The 20,856-nt window shown below is 39.0% G+C and overlaps 2 protein-coding genes across 2 annotated transcripts; both read right to left on the bottom strand.

The window, feature by feature from the left end:
* Positions 1 to 6,702: 6,702 nt before the first annotated feature.
* On the bottom strand, positions 6,703 to 10,371 carry LOC140955257 (uncharacterized). Its single transcript, XM_073407406.1, has 3 exons — positions 10,188 to 10,371; positions 8,056 to 8,627; positions 6,703 to 6,714 (listed from the first exon to the last, which is right to left on the bottom strand). The coding sequence occupies exons 2-3, from the start codon at positions 8,572 to 8,574 to the stop codon at positions 6,703 to 6,705; spliced, it is 531 nt and encodes a 176-aa protein (XP_073263507.1). The 5' UTR covers positions 8,575 to 8,627; positions 10,188 to 10,371.
* Positions 10,372 to 14,936: 4,565 nt separating this feature from the next.
* LOC140955258 (uncharacterized) lies at positions 14,937 to 18,266 on the bottom strand. Its single transcript, XM_073407408.1, has 3 exons — positions 17,742 to 18,266; positions 15,058 to 16,184; positions 14,937 to 14,951 (listed from the first exon to the last, which is right to left on the bottom strand). Exons 2-3 carry the CDS (start codon positions 16,129 to 16,131, stop codon positions 14,937 to 14,939), a joined length of 1,089 nt encoding a protein of 362 aa, XP_073263509.1. The 5' UTR covers positions 16,132 to 16,184; positions 17,742 to 18,266.
* Positions 18,267 to 20,856: the final 2,590 nt, after the last annotated feature.

Raw genomic sequence — 20,856 nt, forward strand, 5'->3', positions numbered from 1 at the left:
AATCTTCTATCTCAAAGTTCTCTTTAACTTCTTCTTCTTTTTTATTATTATTACTACTATTATTGTTGTTGTTGTATTATTGTTGTCTATAATTTATACAATTAACCTTCATGTGGTTCGACCCTAGTCTTGCCGGGTTATTTATTACTTTAACACTCTTACACTTGGGAGAAAACATCAATCTTTTGGTCGTGTCACATATCTCACAATTTAAAGGATTGATTGATGTGTTTAACTATTGAAAGTGAAAAGACAAGGAGAGGGTTAAGCTTAAAAAAGAGATGCTGGTTCAATTTAAACTAGAACATCATTCGGTTATTGGATCATAATTGGAGCTATAGAACATGGATTTAGGTCTGGTTTATATGGATAGAAAGCTACAACATAGGCCTAAAACTTTCATGAGAGTCTAAGATTCAAAATGATCATTTTTAAGTTTAAATTGTCGCAACAAAAGAGAAGTCGGAATATGTCCTGCGGCCCAGACATTGTTCAGTGTTCAGCCCATATCTCAAGTTCTAGAAGTCCAAATGAGCTCATTATTATTCTTATCTAGTTTATTTATGTTTCTTTTCTTCACAATGTTTAAGTAAGTTAATTATGACAAGGTAAAAAGGTTTCACTAATGGTGTTAGAATATGTATAATATGAACTCAACATGGACTTCAATGTTTATATCTAAGAAAGTTTGTTATTTACATGTCTTATCTTTTTATCTTACTAATTCTTAATACCTTGTTTGTTAAATGATTAATCTAGATTTGTGTTGTACAAACCTTAGTACAACAAATACTTGACACTTTTTATGGTATAACCGATACTTGTGCTATAAAAGGAACTTGATTTGTTGTTAACATAAGTTAACATCATGAATTTCTTACAAAATTTAAAAGTATGGTGTTACTAAAATAAAATAATTAATATAATCATGTTAAAAATTTTATAATGAACTATTCAAGATAAATCATTCGATTGGAACCTCCTTTGTATGTGCTTTCCAGTTGATTAATAAAAAGAGTTTATACTATACTTATTTCTAATACTATTAGTGGATCCTTTAACTTTGATAATTGCTTTTATCTTTGATTAATACTCACATCAATATCACATCTCAAAAGTTCTCTTCAACTCCTTTTCATTTGATGTTTATAATTTTATATAGTTCACCTCCCTATGGTTCAACCTCGGTCTAGCTTAGTTATTTATTACTTCGACACTCCTGCACTTGAGATAAGACATTAATCTTTTGATCATATTAGCAGACAAAATCATCGATAAGTAATTAATTATTTTTTTAATATCTTTTAATTTCATATGTAATTCTATCACTGTTGCTGATGCATTTATTTTTTTGGTTATTCCATCATAATTTCTAAACCTGCTAGAAGTTTTCGATGCAATTGCACGTCAATTAATGATTCCATTACCATTTCTGAAACCTATTGGATTTTTTTGACAAAATTGCAATCCCATTAGGGATTCCATCATTTTTTTAGTTTTTTTAATTTTGGCTTGATATGATCCTCCATCTAACATAAATACACAACTTCAGTAACACCAAACATTTTAAAGCCAACAATTACTAACATTAAATCCATAACCATTGTCGCACGTGTGCGGCGGCGCGGCGATCGTCCACCCTCAAGGAAAAATCGAAATAATTTATTCCTGGAAAAATGGGGAGAGACAAGGAATTCTTGTCTCTACAAGTGAAAAATTGGAATGGGAGTCGCCACCTAGTATTCTGGTTACTAGGAACCTTAACTGGTCTTTAGAGATCGGGTACGGAGACTGGTTGCGTAAAGGGAAGGTATTAGCACCCCAACTACGCCCTACCTAAGGTAGGCTGCATTGTTTTAATGTCTGATAAAATCTAAAATCATGTTGTGTTGTGGTTTGTAATTGTTTGGAATACGCATTACATGTAATGTCATACCCCAGGTTCGAGTGTCCGTAAAAAAAAGAAATTAAATATCCGGAATATGCATTACGTGTAATGTCATACCCCAGATACCAAGAGACAAACAAAATAAAATTTTTGTTGTTTTTTTGAAATTTTGGCCAATATTCTCTTGACTTTAATAAACTGGTTATTAAAGCCAAAATGCATGCTAAAATATTGTTTTTTTGACATATGAAAAATACGATATGATATTTTAGATTTGAGACACTTGGCCGTATGCACAAAAATATTTTTTAAATTTTTTTTGTATTTTCGGAAGTTTGTGACAAAAAAAACCCGGGTATTTTAATACCCGATTTGTATTTTTACGACATAAAAAATACTATCCGATATTTAATAAAAATAACATAAATAAAAAATGGGAACATCATAAATATTTTTTAAAACAATAATATATTTTTTAAAATGGGCCGGATCAGGCCCAACTGCATGAGCTGGGCCGAACATGGCCCAAATGCATGGGCTGGTTACTGTGCACATAGTAACCGGGTTACTGTGTGCACAGTAACCCGTGAATTAATTTGCCAAGTTACTGTGCACATGCACAGTAACCGGGTAATTAATTCTTGCATGCAGAACGTGCACAGTGCACGTTCTGCAAGCAAGAAGATGAATAGTAAAAACGAGATAAGGGGTTGAGGGCTGACCTGTGGTGGCTGTCGTCGATGGCGGAGCTGCTGGTGGCGACAGGAAGCGGCGCTGACAGTGGGGTGGCCGGCGGTGGTTTTCCTTCTCTCTCTCTCTCCTCTGTATTTTTTCTGTTTTCTCCTCTGCTGCTCCTTCTTCTTCTTCTTCTGTGTTCTCTCTGTCTCTGTCTCTGTCTCTGTCTCTTCTCTTCTCTTCCCCCTCTCTTGGTCTTCTCTTTTTTTTTCTTTTTCTTTTTTTCAGCAGCCCTCCCCTGTATTTATAGGAAAACAGGGGGGGCGAATGGTGGGGCGGCCACTGTTGGCCGCCCCTGCACTATCTGTTCAATGGATAAAAAGGAGGCAAGTGGGCGTCGAATGGTAGGCGTCTTATTGCGCCAAATCCGGGAAAGAAGTTCGGCGAAAAGTGGAGAAGAAAAATTCTTCTCCCCTGTTCTCTGCGTGCGCAGGGAAGAAGACGATGGTGCCGTTTCCAAACGGCACCGTTTTGCGTTTTTTTTTATAATATATTTTTTTTGAATTTTTTTATTTTTATTATTTTTTATGTGGGGACCCAAAAATGGGTTACAACAGTTGCCCCCCTCTTTACAATGCTTACGAAGCAAAACTTTGTGCATAGTAAGTGTTGTAAAGATAAAATAACATTGGTCTTTCGAAACTTGTCGTCTCAAAATTTGATTGACCTAAACTTCAACCGGACCCAAAGTCCTGTGTGTGGTTGGGCTAAACTGAGATTCCTTTCGCCAATCCCCTTTAACCCGAAACTTCAATACTATGTGTGTGTGGTTAGGATAGACTGAGATTCCTTTCGCCAATCCCCTCTAACCAGAAACAAAATCTTGTGTGGTTGGGATAGACTGAGATTCCTTTCGGCAATCCCCTCTAACCAGAACCAAAATCCTGTGTGGTTGGGATAGACTGAGATTCCTTTCGGCAATCCCCTCTAACCAGAACCAAAATCCTGTGTGGTTGGGATAGACTGAGATTCCTTTCGGCAATCCCCTCTAACCAGAACCAAAATCCTGTGTGTGGTTGGGATAGACTGAGATTGCTTTCGGCAATCCCCTCTAACCAGAACCAAAATCTTGTGTGTGGTTGGGATAGACTGAGATTCCTTTCGGCAATCCCCTCTAACCAGAACCAAAATCCTGTGTGTGGTTGGGATAGACTGAGATTGCTTTCGGCAATCCCCTCTAACCAGAACCAAAATCCTGTGTGGATGGGATAGACTGAGATTCCTTTCGGCAATCCCCTCTAACCAGAACCAAAATCCTGTGTGTGGTTGGGATAGACTGAGATTCCTGTCGGCAATCCCCTCTAACCAGAACCAAAAAAACTATGTGTGGTTGGGATAGACTGAGATCCCTTTCGGCAATCCCCTCTAACCAGAACCAAAATCCTGTGTGTGGTTGGGATAGACTGAGATTCCTCTTGGCAATCCCCTCTAACCAGAACCAAAAAACCTGTGTGTGGTTGGGATAGACTGAGATTCCTTTCGGCAATCCCCTCTAACCAGAACCAAAATCCTGTGTGTTCGAACCCCTTGTTTTTTGAAGAAAAATGGTATATTTTCATGGGCGAGCTGCCCAACACATGCTTAAGGTAAAGAGTGGTCTCATTGTAATGGGTGACCTACCCAGATGGAAAAAATATGAAGAATTGGATGGCGAGGGCTTAAAGGCACACTCGAAAAGAGGTAGGGTGAGAAAAACGCAACCAAAGGAATTGAGGGCTCAAAGGCGCACTCAAAAGGAGGTGAGGGCTCAAAGGCGCACTCAAAGGGAGGTAGGGTTAGAAAACGCACTACCCAAGGGATGAGGGCTCAAAGGCGCACTCAAAATGAGGTGAGGGCTCAAAGACGCACTCAAGATGGAGTTGAGGGCTTAAAGGCGCACTCAAAATGGAGGTAGGGTTAGAAAACGCACCACCTAAGGGATGAGGGCTCAAAGACGCACTCAAAATAGAGGTGAGGGCTCAAAGGCGCACTCAAGAGGAGTTGATGAGTTGAGGGCTCAAAGGCGCACTCAAGATGGAGTTGAGGGCTCAAAGGCGCACTCAAAATGGAGGTAGGGTTAGAAAACGCACTACCTAAGGGATGAGGGCTCAAAGGCGCACTCAAAAGGTGGTGAGGCTCAAAGGCGCACTCAAATGGAGGTAGGGTTAGAAAACGCACTACCCAAAGGGTGAGGGCTCAAAGGCGCACTCAAAATGGAGGTAGGGTTAGAAAACGCACTACCTAAGGGATGAGGGCTCAAAGGCGCACTCAAAAGGAGGTGAGGGCTCAAAGGCGCACTCAAAATGGAGGTGAGGGCTCAAAGGCGCACTCAAACGGAGGTGAGGGCTCAAAGGCACACTCAAACGGAGGTAGGGTTTAGAAAAACGCACTACCAAAGGGATGAGGGCTCAAAGGCGCACTCAAAATGGAGGTGAGGGCTCAAAGGCGCACTCAAAAGGAGGTAGGGTTAGAAAACGCACTACCAAAGGGATGAGGGCTCAAAGGCGCACTCAAAATGGAGGTGAGGGCTCAAAGGCGCACTCAAAATGAGGTAGGGTTAGAAAACGCACTACCAAAGGGATGAGGGCTCAAAGGCGCACTCAAAAATAGAGGTGAGGGCTCAAAGGCGCACTCAAAAGGAGGTAGGGTTGGAAAACGCACTACCTAAAAGTTGATGTTGAAACAATGATTGTCAATGTTGAAAAGCAAATGCATTATGAGTGATATGCATGTATACTTACCTGAGAAATATAGGCCCCCATTTCTTCATGGTGTCTTTCTTTTCTCTCAAAAGTTGTAGTGTTGGTAGTAAACTTCGATGGCTTTTCCACGTTTGCTTACTCGGGTTACACATTGTGATCTTGACCTCTGGGAAGGGTTTGATGTCATCATACATCTTTGTCCTTCACCCTCTATCTCAAGAGTTACCAATTTTGCCCGACATTTTCCTTAGAACAGGAATCATGGAGTTAGCCCTACCATGTGTTTTTGATTGCCCCCCAGCTTGATCATGCCCCCCAAGTGTTCACTTGGGTTTAGTTTGAGGTGAGGATATGTGAAAGTAAGTTTGGGTTTTTTGTACAATGAAATGTTTTCATGCAAAATTTTTGGAAACTTCCAAGTTATTCCAATCATAAAAATGTTTTTTTGATATTGGTTCAAAATAAACTTGTTCTCAAAAAATTCAAGTGATTCCTATAGACAGGTTTCTTGAAGTGATGAAAGCTTTTTGCTTTTGTTTTAAAGATAAAGGTGACATCTGGTTGGTCACAAAAGGTTTAAATTTCAATTTGAGGGTTATTGAGAACCGAAATGAGTCAAAGCATTTATTTTATTTGCATAAATAATGATTTGACTTGCACATGAAAGCACTTACCTACCAATCTAGATTGCTTGCCTTTGATCAGAAAGGGCTTTATCAGGTATGTAATGTAGGCTTTGGCTATTAGTTACGAAGAAAAGGATATGTTGCAGGCTCAAAAAGGTGTTTAAGGGATTTCACGACCAGGATCACTTGTGCTTGTTTCCTGACCTTTTGTCTTTTGAATTTGTTTTTTTCAAAATAGTCTTCATGCCCCCCCAGTGTCGGGCGTGGGCTGTTCTCTTTGTTTTCTTCGTTTTTGTTTCGTTGAGCACAATCATATTCGTTGGTTTTTATGAGAAAGCTCAAATATTTTTAACCAATCACAGTATTTATCTTCACTGTTTCATTTGGATGATAATGAAAGAAGAAACATTACATGATCAATTTCAGCACCCATCTTCACTGCTTTGTCTGGAAAAACAACAAACTCTTTTATTTTTGCCCCCCAGTGTGGGGTGTGATCCTAGTCAAGGTTATTTCCAAAAAAAACATTACTAGGCTCAAAATGGGACTGCAAAGGATATATTTTAGCCTTGTGAAAGGTTTATCAAAGATGGCCTTTCTTTCATCTCAAATGCACTGCAGTTGAGGATCGATAGGTCTTGCTTTCATGTGCGTATGCCAAATGATTTATTCAGTCAAATAAAACTCAGCTTTTTGAGTCACCTCATAGTGTTGTTTATCTTTGTTGTCTTTTTTTTTCTTTCAAGTTTTCTAGGTATATGTTGTACCTATTTTAAGGAATCACCTGAATTTTCAAAATGCATTTGTTTTTGGACAAATATCAACATGATTTTTGTTTTTGTACTCACTGTGGATGTCCCAAAAAAATATCCTTGAAACATATGACATTATGTATGGGTTTGGAAGAAAGGAACACCAAAGGGTTCTTCATGTTGTAATGTTATGAGCAAAGTTGCGCTCAAAATGTTATTTACATGTAATAACAACAAAGAAGAGTGTGATGTGAACACAAGAAAACACATGATCTTATTTCACAAGAGATGCTCATTAACAAAAGCATTAACAAAAGGCAATAACAAGGCAGGCTTCATTCCTCTATTTTTGGCGAATTTGTTCATAGGCTACCTCCCTCTCAAAAAGCTCTACGTAGAGGACTCAAAGACAATGCAGAACAACACCACGGTCAAAAGTTTGAGCTATCATGTTGGACCATTGATGCTTTCCAATTCCCCAAACTTTCCATCCTAATATGCTTCAAGCATGATTAGGTAACGGGTTCGTATTCACATTGGGGGCATCTTCCAATTCTATCCACCCAGCCTTGATTAATTGCAGAAGCTTTCTCTTGAAGGCGTTGCAGGTATAGATGCTATGCCCAGTAATACCGGCATGGTATTCACAATTGAGTTCTGGCTTGTACCAATTAGGATAAGGTGGCTGCAGAGGTGTCAGAGGTTCTGGAGCTATTTGCCCGATGCTCAATAGCTTTTAATACATCTCATTCAAGGGTAACGGTAGTGGAGGTAGTTGTTCTTGAACCCTTTGGAAATTTCCAATTTGGCTTTTGGCTTGAAAGTTTTGGGTTCAGGTTTTTTTTATGTTGGCAATTTGGGATGGAGTATGGTAATTTTGGGATGTATTTGTTTTGCCATGTAGCCATCTTCAACATGGTGAACCTCTTTTCTTTCAATGCCTCTTTTCTCGGTTGGTGCAACAATTCTACCACTCTTGACACCTTGCTCTATGTGTTCACACACTATCACAACATCAGTGAATTGTTGGGCTGAACTACCCATCATATGTTCGTAATATGGTGCTTTGAGTGTATTGACAAATAAAGAGACCATCTCTTTGTCCAGAAGTGGGGGATGTACTTGAGCAGCTAATTCTCGCCATCTTTGAGCATATTCCCTTATGCTTTCTTTATCCTTTTTCTCTATATTGGACAAACTGGTTCTGTCAGGCGCAATGTTCCATGTTGTATTTGTATTGCTTGACGAAGGCATCCACAAGATTTTTCCAGTTGCGAATTTTTGTGTTATCCAATCTCATGTACCAACTCAAAGTTGCCCCACTTAAACTGTCTTGGAAAAAGTGCATTAGTAGTTTTTTCATCATGTACTACCTCAGCCATTTTATTGCAGTAGGACCTGAGATGAGTCATGGGGCATTGTGTTCCACTGTATTTGATGAATTCAGGAACACGAAATTTCTTTGGGACAACCACATTTGGGACCAAACACATCTCTGCTGCCCGTACCGGGTCATATAAGTCTATCCCTTCAATGGCTTTGAGTCTGGCTTCCAGCGCCTCTATCTTAGCTTGATCAATGCTATCAGATGACTTAGCCTTGTGGGACTCGTTAGCAGATGCCTTCACGACTGTTGGGGATGGTGCAGGTGTCGTTGACTGCACAAATGTTGGATTTTGCTGAGGTTCTTGACCATGTTCGCTCATTCTTTCCTCAGGCTGAACTGTAGTAGGAGCCGGATCAAAGGTGATCGGTTGATTAGAAGGACCTTCATCAGAGGTATTTCTTAGTGTTTGCTTGAGTAAGCTAGTGAGGTGAGCCACACTTATTTTCAAAGACTCCAACTCTTCGTGCAAATAGGCTTCACGTTGAGCACGCTCTTCATCTTCCATGTTTCTTGCTCGAAGTCGGGTGTTGTAGACTTTTTAGGGACCTATATTTCGATCTGGCATGTATGCATGTTAAATGTTTGAACATGTAATTTATATGATGCACTTGCCCTTCGAGGGATGACATGATTTTTTTTTAACATATTCTGTAAAGAAAGATAGCGCATACAAACTAAAGACAGGGTCTATTCATGAATAGGTTTTCTACCTGGTCTCAAAAGGGTCTCATATCTGCCCAGTGACGTCCTTCGTAAAGGCAGTATGGGGGCGTTGCAAAGAACAGTTAAGACACGTATGCCCACCATTACCAAGCAGGCACTCAGATATGAGTTGGGTGTTTCACGCATCTGAACCCGACCAATAGTCATAAGGCAGATCGTTAATTCCCCACTTAACTTAGAAGCTTGTGTGTGCTTGACAAATATAAAGCATGTGATACATGAGGCAGTTCTATACAATGCATGAACAAATATGTACAAAATTAAAGCGCGTGAGAAAATAAATAAAGGAAATGCATATTTAAAAATAAACACGCAAACCACAACAAAAAACACAATAAATCAAACAAAAAACAAAGCTTAGTCCACAAGGTCCCCAGTGGAGTCGCCATTCTGTCGCACGTGTGCGGCGGCGCGGCGATCGTCCACCCTCAAGGAAAAATCGAAATAATTTATTCCTGGAAAAATGGGGAGAGACAAGGAATTCTTGTCTCTACAAGTTGAAAAATTGGAATGGGAGTCGCCACCTAGTATTCTGGTTACTAGGAACCTTAACTGGTCTTTAGAGATCGGGTACGGAGACTGGTTGCGTAAAGGGAAGGTATTAGCACCCCAACTACGCCCTACCTAAGGTAGGCTGCATTGTTTTAATGTCTGATAAAATCTAAAATCATGTTGTGTTGTGGTTTGTAATTGTTTTGGAATACGCATTACATGTAATGTCATACCCCAGGTTCGAGTGTCCGTAAAAAAAAGAAATTAAATATCCGGAATATGCATTACGTGTAATGTCATACCCCAGATACCAAGAGACAAACAAAATAAAATTTTGTTGTTTTTTTTGAAATTTGGCCAATATTCTCTTGACTTTAATAAACTGGTTATTAAAGCCAAAATGCATGCTAAAATATTGTTTTTTTGACATATGAAAAATACGATATGATATTTTAGATTTGAGACACTTTGGCCGTATGCACAAAAATATTTTTTAAATTTTTTTTGTATTTTCGGAAGTTTGTGACAAAAAAACCCGGGTATTTTAATACCCGATTTGTATTTTTACGACATAAAAATACTATCCGATATTAATAAAAATAACATAAATAAAAAATGGAACATCATAAATATTTTTTAAAAACAATAATATATTTTTTTAAAATGGCCGATCAGGCCCAACTGCATGAGCTGGGCCGAACATGGCCCAAATGCATGGGCTGGTTACTGTGCACATAGTAACCGGGTTACTGTGTGCACAGTAACCCGTGAATTAATTTGCCAAGTTACTGTGCACATGCACAGTAACCGGGTAATTAATTCTTGCATGCAGAACGTGCACAGTGCACGTTCTGCAAGCAAGAAGATGAATAGTAAAAACGAGATAAGGGGTTGAGGGCTGACCTGTGGTGGCTGTCGTCGATGGCGGAGCTGCTGGTGGCGACAGGAAGCGGCGCTGACAGTGGGGTGGCCGGCGGTGGTTTTCCTTCTCTCTCTCTCTCCTCTGTATTTTTTCTGTTTTCTCCTCTGCTGCTCCTTCTTCTTCTTCTTCTGTGTTCTCTCTGTCTCTGTCTCTGTCTCTTGTCTCTTCTCTTCTCTTCCCCCTCTCTTGGTCTTCTCTTTTTTTTCTTTTTCTTTTTTTCAGCAGCCCTCCCCTGTATTTATAGGAAAACAGGGGGGGCGAATGTGGGGCGGCCACTGTTGGCCGCCCTGCACTATCTGTTCAATGGATAAAAAGGAGGCAAGTGGGCGTCGAATGGTAGGCGTCTTATTGCGCCAAATCCGGGGAAAGAAGTTCGGCGAAAAGTGGAGAAGAAAAATTCTTCTCCCCCTGTTCTCTGCGTGCGCAGGGAAGAAAGACGATGGTGCCGTTTCCAAACGGCACCGTTTTGCGTTTTTTTTTTATAATATATTTTTTTTGAATTTTTTTATTTTTATTATTTTTTTATGTGGGGACCCAAAAATGGGTTACAACAGTTGCCCCCCTCTTTACAATGCTTACGAAGCAAAACTTTGTGCATAGTAAGTGTTTGTAAAGATAAAATAACATTGGTCTTTCGAAACTTGTCGTCTCAAAATTTGATTGACCTAAACTTCAACCGGACCCAAAGTCCTGTGTGTGGTTTGGGCTAAACTGAGATTCCTTTCGCCAATCCCCTTTAACCCGAAAACTTCAATACTATGTGTGTGTGGTTAGGATAGACTGAGATTCCTTTCGCCAATCCCCTCTAACCAGAAACAAAATCTTGTGTGGTTGGATAGACTGAGATTCCTTTCGGCAATCCCTCTAACCAGAACCAAAATCCTGTGTGGTTGGGATAGACTGAGATTCCTTTCGGCAATCCCCTCTAACCAGAACCAAAATCCTGTGTGGTTGGGATAGACTGAGATTCCTTTCGGCAATCCCCTCTAACCAGAACCAAATCCTGTGTGTGGTTGGGATAGACTGAGATTGCTTTCGGCAATCCCCTCTAACCAGAACCAAAATCTTGTGTGTGGTTGGGATAGACTGAGATTCCTTTCGGCAATCCCCTCTAACCAGAACCAAAATCCTGTGTGTGGTTGGGATAGACTGAGATTGCTTTCGGCAATCCCCTCTAACCAGAACCAAAATCCTGTGTGGATGGGATAGACTGAGATTCCTTTCGGCAATCCCTCTAACCAGAACCAAAATCCTGTGTGTGGTTGGGATAGACTGAGATTCCTGTCGGCAATCCCCTCTAACCAGAACCAAAAAACTATGTGTGGTTGGGATAGACTGAGATCCCTTTCGGCAATCCCCTCTAACCAGAACCAAAATCCTGTGTGTGGTTGGGATAGACTGAGATTCCTCTTGGCAATCCCCTCTAACCAGAACCAAAAAACCTGTGTGTGGTTGGGATAGACTGAGATTCCTTTCGGCAATCCCCTCTAACCAGAACCAAAATCCTGTGTGTTCGAACCCCTTGTTTTTTGAAGAAAAATGGTATATTTTCATGGGCGAGCTGCCCAACACATGCTTAAGGTAAAGAGTGGTCTCATTGTAATGGGTGACCTACCCAGATGGAAAAAATATGAAGAATTGGATGGCGAGGGCTTAAAGGCACACTCGAAAAGAGGTAGGGTGAGAAAAACGCAACCAAAGGAATTGAGGGCTCAAAGGCGCACTCAAAAGGAGGTGAGGGCTCAAAGGCGCACTCAAAGGGAGGTAGGGTTAGAAAACGCACTACCCAAGGGATGAGGGCTCAAAGGCGCACTCAAAATGAGGTGAGGGCTCAAAGACGCACTCAAGATGGAGTTGAGGGCTTAAAGGCGCACTCAAAATGGAGGTAGGGTTAGAAAACGCACCACCTAAGGGATGAGGGCTCAAAGACGCACTCAAAATAGAGGTGAGGGCTCAAAGGCGCACTCAAGAGGAGTTGATGAGTTGAGGGCTCAAAGGCGCACTCAAGATGGAGTTGAGGGCTCAAAGGCGCACTCAAAATGGAGGTAGGGTTAGAAAACGCACTACCTAAGGGATGAGGGCTCAAAGGCGCACTCAAAAGGTGGTGAGGGCTCAAAGGCGCACTCAAATGGAGGTAGGGTTAGAAAACGCACTACCCAAAGGGTGAGGGCTCAAAGGCGCACTCAAAATGGAGGTAGGGTTAGAAAACGCACTACCTAAGGGATGAGGGCTCAAAGGCGCACTCAAAAGGAGGTGAGGGCTCAAAGGCGCACTCAAAATGGAGGTGAGGGCTCAAAGGCGCACTCAAACGGAGGTGAGGGCTCAAAGGCACACTCAAACGGAGGTAGGGTTAGAAAACGCACTACCAAAGGGATGAGGGCTCAAAGGCGCACTCAAAATGGAGGTGAGGGCTCAAAGGCGCACTCAAAAGGAGGTAGGGTTAGAAAACGCACTACCAAAGGGATGAGGGCTCAAAGGCGCACTCAAAATGGAGGTGAGGGCTCAAAGGCGCACTCAAAATGAGGTAGGGTTAGAAAACGCACTACCAAAGGGATGAGGGCTCAAAGGCGCACTCAAAAATAGAGGTGAGGGCTCAAAGGCGCACTCAAAAGGAGGTAGGGTTGGAAAACGCACTACCTAAAAGTTGATGTTGAAACAATGATTGTCAATGTTGAAAAGCAAATGCATTATGAGTGATATGCATGTATACTTACCTGAGAAATATAGGCCCCCATTTCTTCATGGTGTCTTTCTTTTCTCTCAAAAGTTGTAGTGTTGGTAGTAAACTTCGATGGCTTTTCCACGTTTGCTTACTCGGGTTACACATTGTGATCTTGACCTCTGGGAAGGGTTTGATGTCATCATACATCTTTGTCCTTCACCCTCTATCTCAAGAGTTACCAATTTTGCCCGACATTTTCCTTAGAACAGGAATCATGGAGTTAGCCCTACCATGTGTTTTTGATTGCCCCCCAGCTTGATCATGCCCCCCAAGTGTTCACTTGGGTTTAGTTTGAGGTGAGGATATGTGAAAGTAAGTTTGGGTTTTTTGTACAATGAAATGTTTTCATGCAAAATTTTTGGAACTTCCAAGTTATTCCAATCATAAAAATGTTTTTTGATATTGGTTCAAAATAAACTTGTTCTCAAAAATTCAAGTGATTCCTATAGACAGGTTTCTTGAAGTGATGAAAGCTTTTTGCTTTTGTTTAAAGATAAAGGTGACATCTGGTTGGTCACAAAAGGTTTAAATTTCAATTTGAGGGTTATTGAGAACCGAAATGAGTCAAAGCATTTATTTTATTTGCATAAATAATGATTTGACTTGCACATGAAAGCACTACCTACCAATCTAGATTGCTTGCCTTTGATCAGAAAGGGCTTTATCAGGTATGTAATGTAGGCTTTGGCTATTAGTTACGAAGAAAAGGATATGTTGCAGGCTCAAAAGGTGTTTAAGGGATTTCACGACCAGGGATCACTTGTGCTTGTTTCCTGACCTTTTGTCTTTTGAATTTGTTTTTTTCAAAATAGTCTTCATGCCCCCCCAGTGTCGGGCGTGGGCTGTTCTCTTTGTTTTCTTCGTTTTTGTTTCGTTGAGCACAATCATATTCGTTGGTTTTTATGAGAAGCTCAAATATTTTAACCAATCACAGTATTTATCTTCACTGTTTCATTTGGATGATAATGAAAGAAGAAACATTACATGATCAATTTCAGCACCCATCTTCACTGCTTTGTCTGGAAAACAACAAACTCTTTTATTTTGCCCCCCAGTGTGGGGTGTGATCCTAGTCAAGGTTATTTCCAAAAAAACATTACTAGGCTCAAAATGGGACTGCAAAGGATATATTTTAGCCTTGTGAAAGGTTTATCAAAGATGGCCTTTCTTCATCTCAAATGCACTGCAGTGAGGATCGATAGGTCTTGCTTTCATGTGCGTATGCCAAATGATTTATTCAGTCAAATAAAACTCAGCTTTTTGAGTCACCTCATAGTGTTGTTTATCTTTGTTGTCTTTTTTTTCTTTCAAGTTTTCTAGGTATATGTGTACCTATTTAAGGAATCACCTGAATTTTCAAAATGCATTTGTTTTGGACAAATATCAACATGATTTTTGTTTTTGTACTCACTGTGGATGTCCCAAAAAATATCCTTGAAAACATATGACATTATGTATGGGTTTGGAAGAAAGGAACACCAAAGGGTTCTTCATGTTGTAATGTTATGAGCAAAGTTGCGCTCAAAATGTTATTTACATGTAATAACAACAAAGAAGAGTGTGATGTGAACACAAGAAAACACATGATCTTATTTCACAAGAGATGCTCATTAACAAAAGCATTAACAAAAGGCAATAACAAGGCAGGCTTCATTCCTCTATTTTGGCGAATTTGTTCATAGGCTACCTCCCTCTCAAAAGCTCTACGTAGAGGACTCAAAGACAATGCAGAACAACACCACGGTCAAAAGTTGAGCTATCATGTTGGACCATTGATGCTTTCCAATTCCCCAAACTTTCCATCCTAATATGCTTCAAGCATGATTAGGTAACGGGTTCGTATTCACATTGGGGGCATCTTCCAATTCTATCCACCCAGCCTTGATTAATTGCAGAAGCTTTCTCTTGAAGGCGTTGCAGGTATAGATGCTATGCCCAGTAATACCGGCATGGTATTCACAATTGAGTTCTGGCTTGTACCAATTAGGATAAGGTGGCTGCAGAGGTGTCAGAGGTTCTGGAGCTATTTGCCCGATGCTCAATAGCTTTTAATACATCTCATTCAAGGGTAACGGTAGTGGAGGTAGTTGTTCTTGAACCCTTTGGAAATTTCCAATTTGGCTTTTGGCTTGAAAGTTTTGGGGTTCAGGTTTTTTTATGTTGGCAATTTGGGATGGAGTATGGTAATTTTGGGATGTATTTGTTTTGCCCATGTAGCCATCTTCAACATGGTGAACCTCTTTTCTTTCAATGCCTCTTTTCTCGGTTGGTGCAACAATTCTACCACTCTTGACACCTTGCTCTATGTGTTCACACACTATCACAACATCAGTGAATTGTTGGGCTGAACTACCCATCATATGTTCGTAATATGGTGCTTTGAGTGTATTGACAAATAAAGAGACCATCTCTTTGTCCAGAAGTGGGGGATGTACTTGAGCAGCTAATTCTCGCCATCTTTGAGCATATTCCCTTATGCTTTCTTTATCCTTTTTCTCTATATTGGACAAACTGGTTCTGTCAGGCGCAATGTCCATGTTGTATTTGTATTGCTTGACGAAGGCATCCACAAGATTTTTCCAGTTGCGAATTTTTGTGTTATCCAATCTCATGTACCAACTCAAAGTTGCCCCACTTAAACTGTCTTGGAAAAAGTGCATTAGTAGTTTTTCATCATGTACTACCTCAGCCATTTTATTGCAGTAGGACCTGAGATGAGTCATGGGGCATTGTGTTCCACTGTATTTGATGAATTCAGGAACACGAAATTTCTTTGGGACAACCACATTTGGGACCAAACACATCTCTGCTGCCCGTACCGGGTCATATAAGTCTATCCCTTCAATGGCTTTGAGTCTGGCTTCCAGCGCCTCTATCTTAGCTTGATCAATGCTATCAGATGACTTAGCCTTGTGGGACTCGTTAGCAGATGCCTTCACGACTGTTGGGGATGGTGCAGGTGTCGTTGACTGCACAAATGTTGGATTTTGCTGAGGTTCTTGACCATGTTCGCTCATTCTTTCCTCAGGCTGAACTGTAGTAGGAGCCGGATCAAAGGTGATCGGTTGATTAGAAGGACCTTCATCAGAGGTATTTCTTAGTGTTTGCTTGAGTAAGCTAGTGAGGTGAGCCACACTTATTTTCAAAGACTCCAACTCTTCGTGCAAATAGGCTTCACGTTGAGCACGCTCTTCATCTTCCATGTTTCTTGCTCGAAGTCGGGTGTTGTAGACTTTTTAGGGACCTATATTTCGATCTGGCATGTATGCATGTTAAATGTTTGAACATGTAATTTATATGATGCACTTGCCCTTCGAGGGATGACATGATTTTTTTTTAACATATTCTGTAAAGAAAGATAGCGCATACAAACTAAAGACAGGGTCTATTCATGAATAGGTTTTCTACCTGGTCTCAAAAGGGTCTCATATCTGCCCAGTGACGTCCTTCGTAAAGGCAGTATGGGGGCGTTGCAAAGAACAGTTAAGACACGTATGCCCACCATTACCAAGCAGGCACTCAGATATGAGTTGGGTGTTTCACGCATCTGAACCCGACCAATAGTCATAAGGCAGATCGTTAATTCCCCACTTAACTTAGAAGCTTGTGTGTGCTTGACAAATATAAAGCATGTGATACATGAGGCAGTTCTATACAATGCATGAACAAATATGTACAAAATTAAAGCGCGTGAGAAATAAATAAAGGAAATGCATATTTAAAAATAAACACGCAAACCACAACAAAAAACACAATAAATCAAACAAAAACAAAGCTTAGTCCACAAGGTCCCCAGTGGAGTCGCCATTCTGTCGCACGTGTGCGGCGGCGCGGCGATCGTCCACCCTCAAGGAAAAATCGAAATAATTTATTCCTGGAAAAATGGGGAGAGACAAGGAATTCTTGTCTCTACAAGTGAAAAATTGGAATGGGAGTCGCCACCTAGTATTCTGGTTACTAGGAACCTTAACTGGTCTTTAGAGATCGGGTACGGAGACTGGTTGCGTAAAGGGAAGGTATTAGCACCCCAACTACGCCCTACCTAAGGTAGGCTGCATTGTTTTAATGTCTGATAAAATCTAAAATCATGTTGTGTTGTGGTTTGTAATTGTTTGGAATACGCATTACATGTAATGTCATACCCCAGGTTCGAGTGTCCGTAAAAAAAAGAAATTAAATATCCGGAATATGCATTACGTGTAATGTCATACCCCAGATACCAAGAGACAAACAAAATAAAATTTTTGTTGTTTTTTTGAAATTTTGGCCAATATTCTCTTGACTTTAATAAACTGGTTATTAAAGCCAAAATGCATGCTAAAATATTGTTTTTTTGACATATGAAAAATACGATATGATATTTTAGATTTGAGACACTTGGCCGTATGCACAAAAATATTTTTTAAATTTTTTTTGTATTTTCGGAAGTTTGTGACAAAAAAACCCGGGTATTTTAATACCCGATTTGTATTTTTACGACATAAAAATACTATCCGATATTAATAAAAATAACATAAATAAAAAATGGGAACATCATAAATATTTTTTAAAACAATAATATATTTTTTAAAATGGGCCGGATCAGGCCCAACTGCATGAGCTGGGCCGAACATGGCCCAAATGCATGGGCTGGTTACTGTGCACATAGTAACCGGGTTACTGTGTGCACAGTAACCCGTGAATTAATTTGCCAAGTTACTGTGCACATGCACAGTAACCGGGTAATTAATTCTTGCATGCAGAACGTGCACAGTGCACGTTCTGCAAGCAAGAAGATGAATAGTAAAAACGAGATAAGGGGTTGAGGGCTGACCTGTGGTGGCTGTCGTCGATGGCGGAGCTGCTGGTGGCGACAGGAAGCGGCGCTGACAGTGGGGTGGCCGGCGGTGGTTTTCCTTCTCTCTCTCTCTCCTCTGTATTTTTTCTGTTTTCTCCTCTGCTGCTCCTTCTTCTTCTTCTTCTGTGTTCTCTCTGTCTCTGTCTCTGTCTCTGTCTCTTCTCTTCTCTTCCCCCTCTCTTGGTCTTCTCTTTTTTTTTCTTTTTCTTTTTTTTCAGCAGCCCTCCCCTGTATTTATAGGAAAACAGGGGGGGCGAATGGTGGGGCGGCCACTGTTGGCCGCCCCTGCACTATCTGTTCAATGGATAAAAAGGAGGCAAGTGGGCGTCGAATGGTAGGCGTCTTATTGCGCCAAATCCGGGAAAGAAGTTCGGCGAAAAGTGGAGAAGAAAAATTCTTCTCCCCTGTTCTCTGCGTGCGCAGGGAAGAAGACGATGGTGCCGTTTCCAAACGGCACCGTTTTGCGTTTTTTTTTATAATATATTTTTTTTGAATTTTTTTTATTTTTATTATTTTTTATGTGGGGACCCAAAAATGGGTTACAACAACCATAACAAATATAAAAATTATATAATGTATTGCCAAGTAGTTTTTTATATATTTAAATCAATGTAACACCCTTTAATCGACATCCTCCACTTCATTTGTGTCATTTTCTTTGTTGAATTCAATCTGGTTGTTCTCTTCATCATCATCTACGTCAATATGTCCATTAGTACTTACAAACTTATTAACATCAACATCAAGTATTCTCATCGACATGAAACTTTGTATTTTCTAACTCGGTAGATACAATAACTTGATATGAAACAACTAGATCACCCATTTAGAATACATCATCTCCATAAGATACTTCATTCTTATCATCTTTGATAACTTTAATTTTGACATGACTTTTAAGTTTCGTTTTCACAATAGATAACCAATCAACTTATTGGCATTACTTGAAAAATACAAAAACATCATTGATGTTATGAAGTCGTCCTCTTTTATTTACTTTGACCATACCACAATGATGATCTATTTTAATTTCTCTATTGATATCATAACAACAACAATAACCTTAAGTATCTTTCCATAATAATTAACTTCAAAATTATTGGTAATTGAACCCATTACACAAACCCCACTCTTTTGTATGAAAGATATATCTATTGATAAAATACTCATTATAATAGTAGACTTTTCTTTCAAGACCTAAAGATAGGAATATTAGTCTACCGGCATTGCCTCCTATGTTGAGAACCTAGTTAAAGTTAATTAACAACTATTATCGATCTAAGTAAAAAAATAAGTAAATATTTTCTTAGGTTTTATTAATTATTAAATAGTTACATGTGTTTTAAATCACGTGATAATTATTCATCTTATAATTGAAAAAATAAGCTTCATTCGCATTTAGATTTTAGGATAACAATAATTGGTAATGTTTCTTAGTAAGAAAGTCAATGAATTAAATCTATGTGAGAATATAAGAAAAATGGTTTAAAACTACATAATTGTCAACTTGACTTACTAAACAAATTATCTCAAAAAAGTTACTAATATCACTTAGTGCATCTCATATATATTTTTTTAATAAATCCACGTAAGTAATTTGAAAGAATACTTGCATAAATACATGACAATCATTACTTTTCATTTCATATAATATGCATTCCTCAAAATTCACTAATCTAACTATATTTAAAGCATATCCATCAGGAAATCACATACTTGTAAGTCATTCATAGATAAGAAGTTGTGAATCCTTGTCTAATGCAAATGTTGTTTTTAGCTTTGCGACACGTAACATATCATTAAGCAACTATATATTATGATGATCATAATACAAAGCTAGATTCATTCTAGCTTTCATATCGTCTTTAGTTTTTCCTTTCACATCAATAACCATGTTAAAAATTTTGCCAAACATATTCTTCTTGATATACATGACATCCAAATTATGGTGAATGCTATTAGTCTTTCAATAAAGAATATCCTAAAAAATACACTGCTTTACTTAATCATGGATCACACCAAAATAAAAAAACTTTTGCTTTTGCTTATAAAAATAAAAACCAAATACAATGGCTTCATATTATGAAACTACATCACACAATTCTTCACTCAACAGTACCAGTGGTATAACATCCATTTTATATTTACCTTCTAAGAAGTTTTTTTTGTTGTTTTTTTATCAATGATGACTTGGCAAAAACTTTCAAAGGTAATAAAAGAAAAAATAAGCTTTATCACTATATAATAAGGTAAAAGCTTTATTATTTTCCATATAATATGGACATGATAATTTTTCTTGTGTGTTCCAACCCAAAACCATCTCATACGCAGTAAAATCATTTTTAGTCCACATCAATACTACATTCATCTAAAAAATTTATTTTCTTAAGATATCATATGTCACAGCCCCGACTGGTCATAATTAATTCAACTTATTAATCAACGATTCAAGAAAAACATGCATATCCCTATTTAGACTATAAGGATAAGGTATGACCACATATAAGAACATGAGTTTTATCTTTATACACATTCTTGAAAGCAAGTCATAAATTGTTAGTATGACCAGCCAATAAGAATATATTGCAACTAAGGATCCAAATAGATTAAATTCATTTGTACATAGGCCAAGATACATGTTGCATGGTTCAATTAAAAACTAAGCATGCATTATATTAAACTACTTCTAAGCTTCATAATTAGAAGAATGCATTGTGACTTCATCAACCGCATCATATGAATGATGTCATATCATGTGCACAACATCTTTTAAAGACATAATTAACCTTTGCAGTCCAAAAGTTATTAGAAAGTATCTCACTTTTTTGTATGTGACAAGTGTCATTCCTCTACTATTATTAGGTTTATACTAAGTATGTTGATAGGTTTTGTACTCAATAAAATTTACATATTTATTATAGTACAAAATGCAAAAGTTTGGACATATATTAATTTTTTGAAATTTCAAGTCAAGAAATTTCATTATAAATTTTACAGCATAGAAGTTCTATTCCAACTAATTACCTTCAGGTAACATGCTTTTAGCACATTCAATAAAGCTATTATAACCAACATCAATCAAACCATAATT

Source organism: Populus alba, chromosome 1 (assembly GCF_005239225.2).
Source record: "Populus alba chromosome 1, ASM523922v2, whole genome shotgun sequence".
Lineage (NCBI taxonomy): Eukaryota > Viridiplantae > Streptophyta > Magnoliopsida > Malpighiales > Salicaceae > Populus > Populus alba.

Excerpts from the sequence above, each read along its gene's own strand:
- LOC140955258 (XM_073407408.1), bottom strand. The coding sequence starts at position 16,131 with ATGGAAGATGAAGAGCGTGCTCAACGTGAAGCCTATTTGCACGAAGAG.
- LOC140955257 (XM_073407406.1), bottom strand. The coding sequence starts at position 8,574 with ATGGAAGATGAAGAGCGTGCTCAACGTGAAGCCTATTTGCACGAAGAG.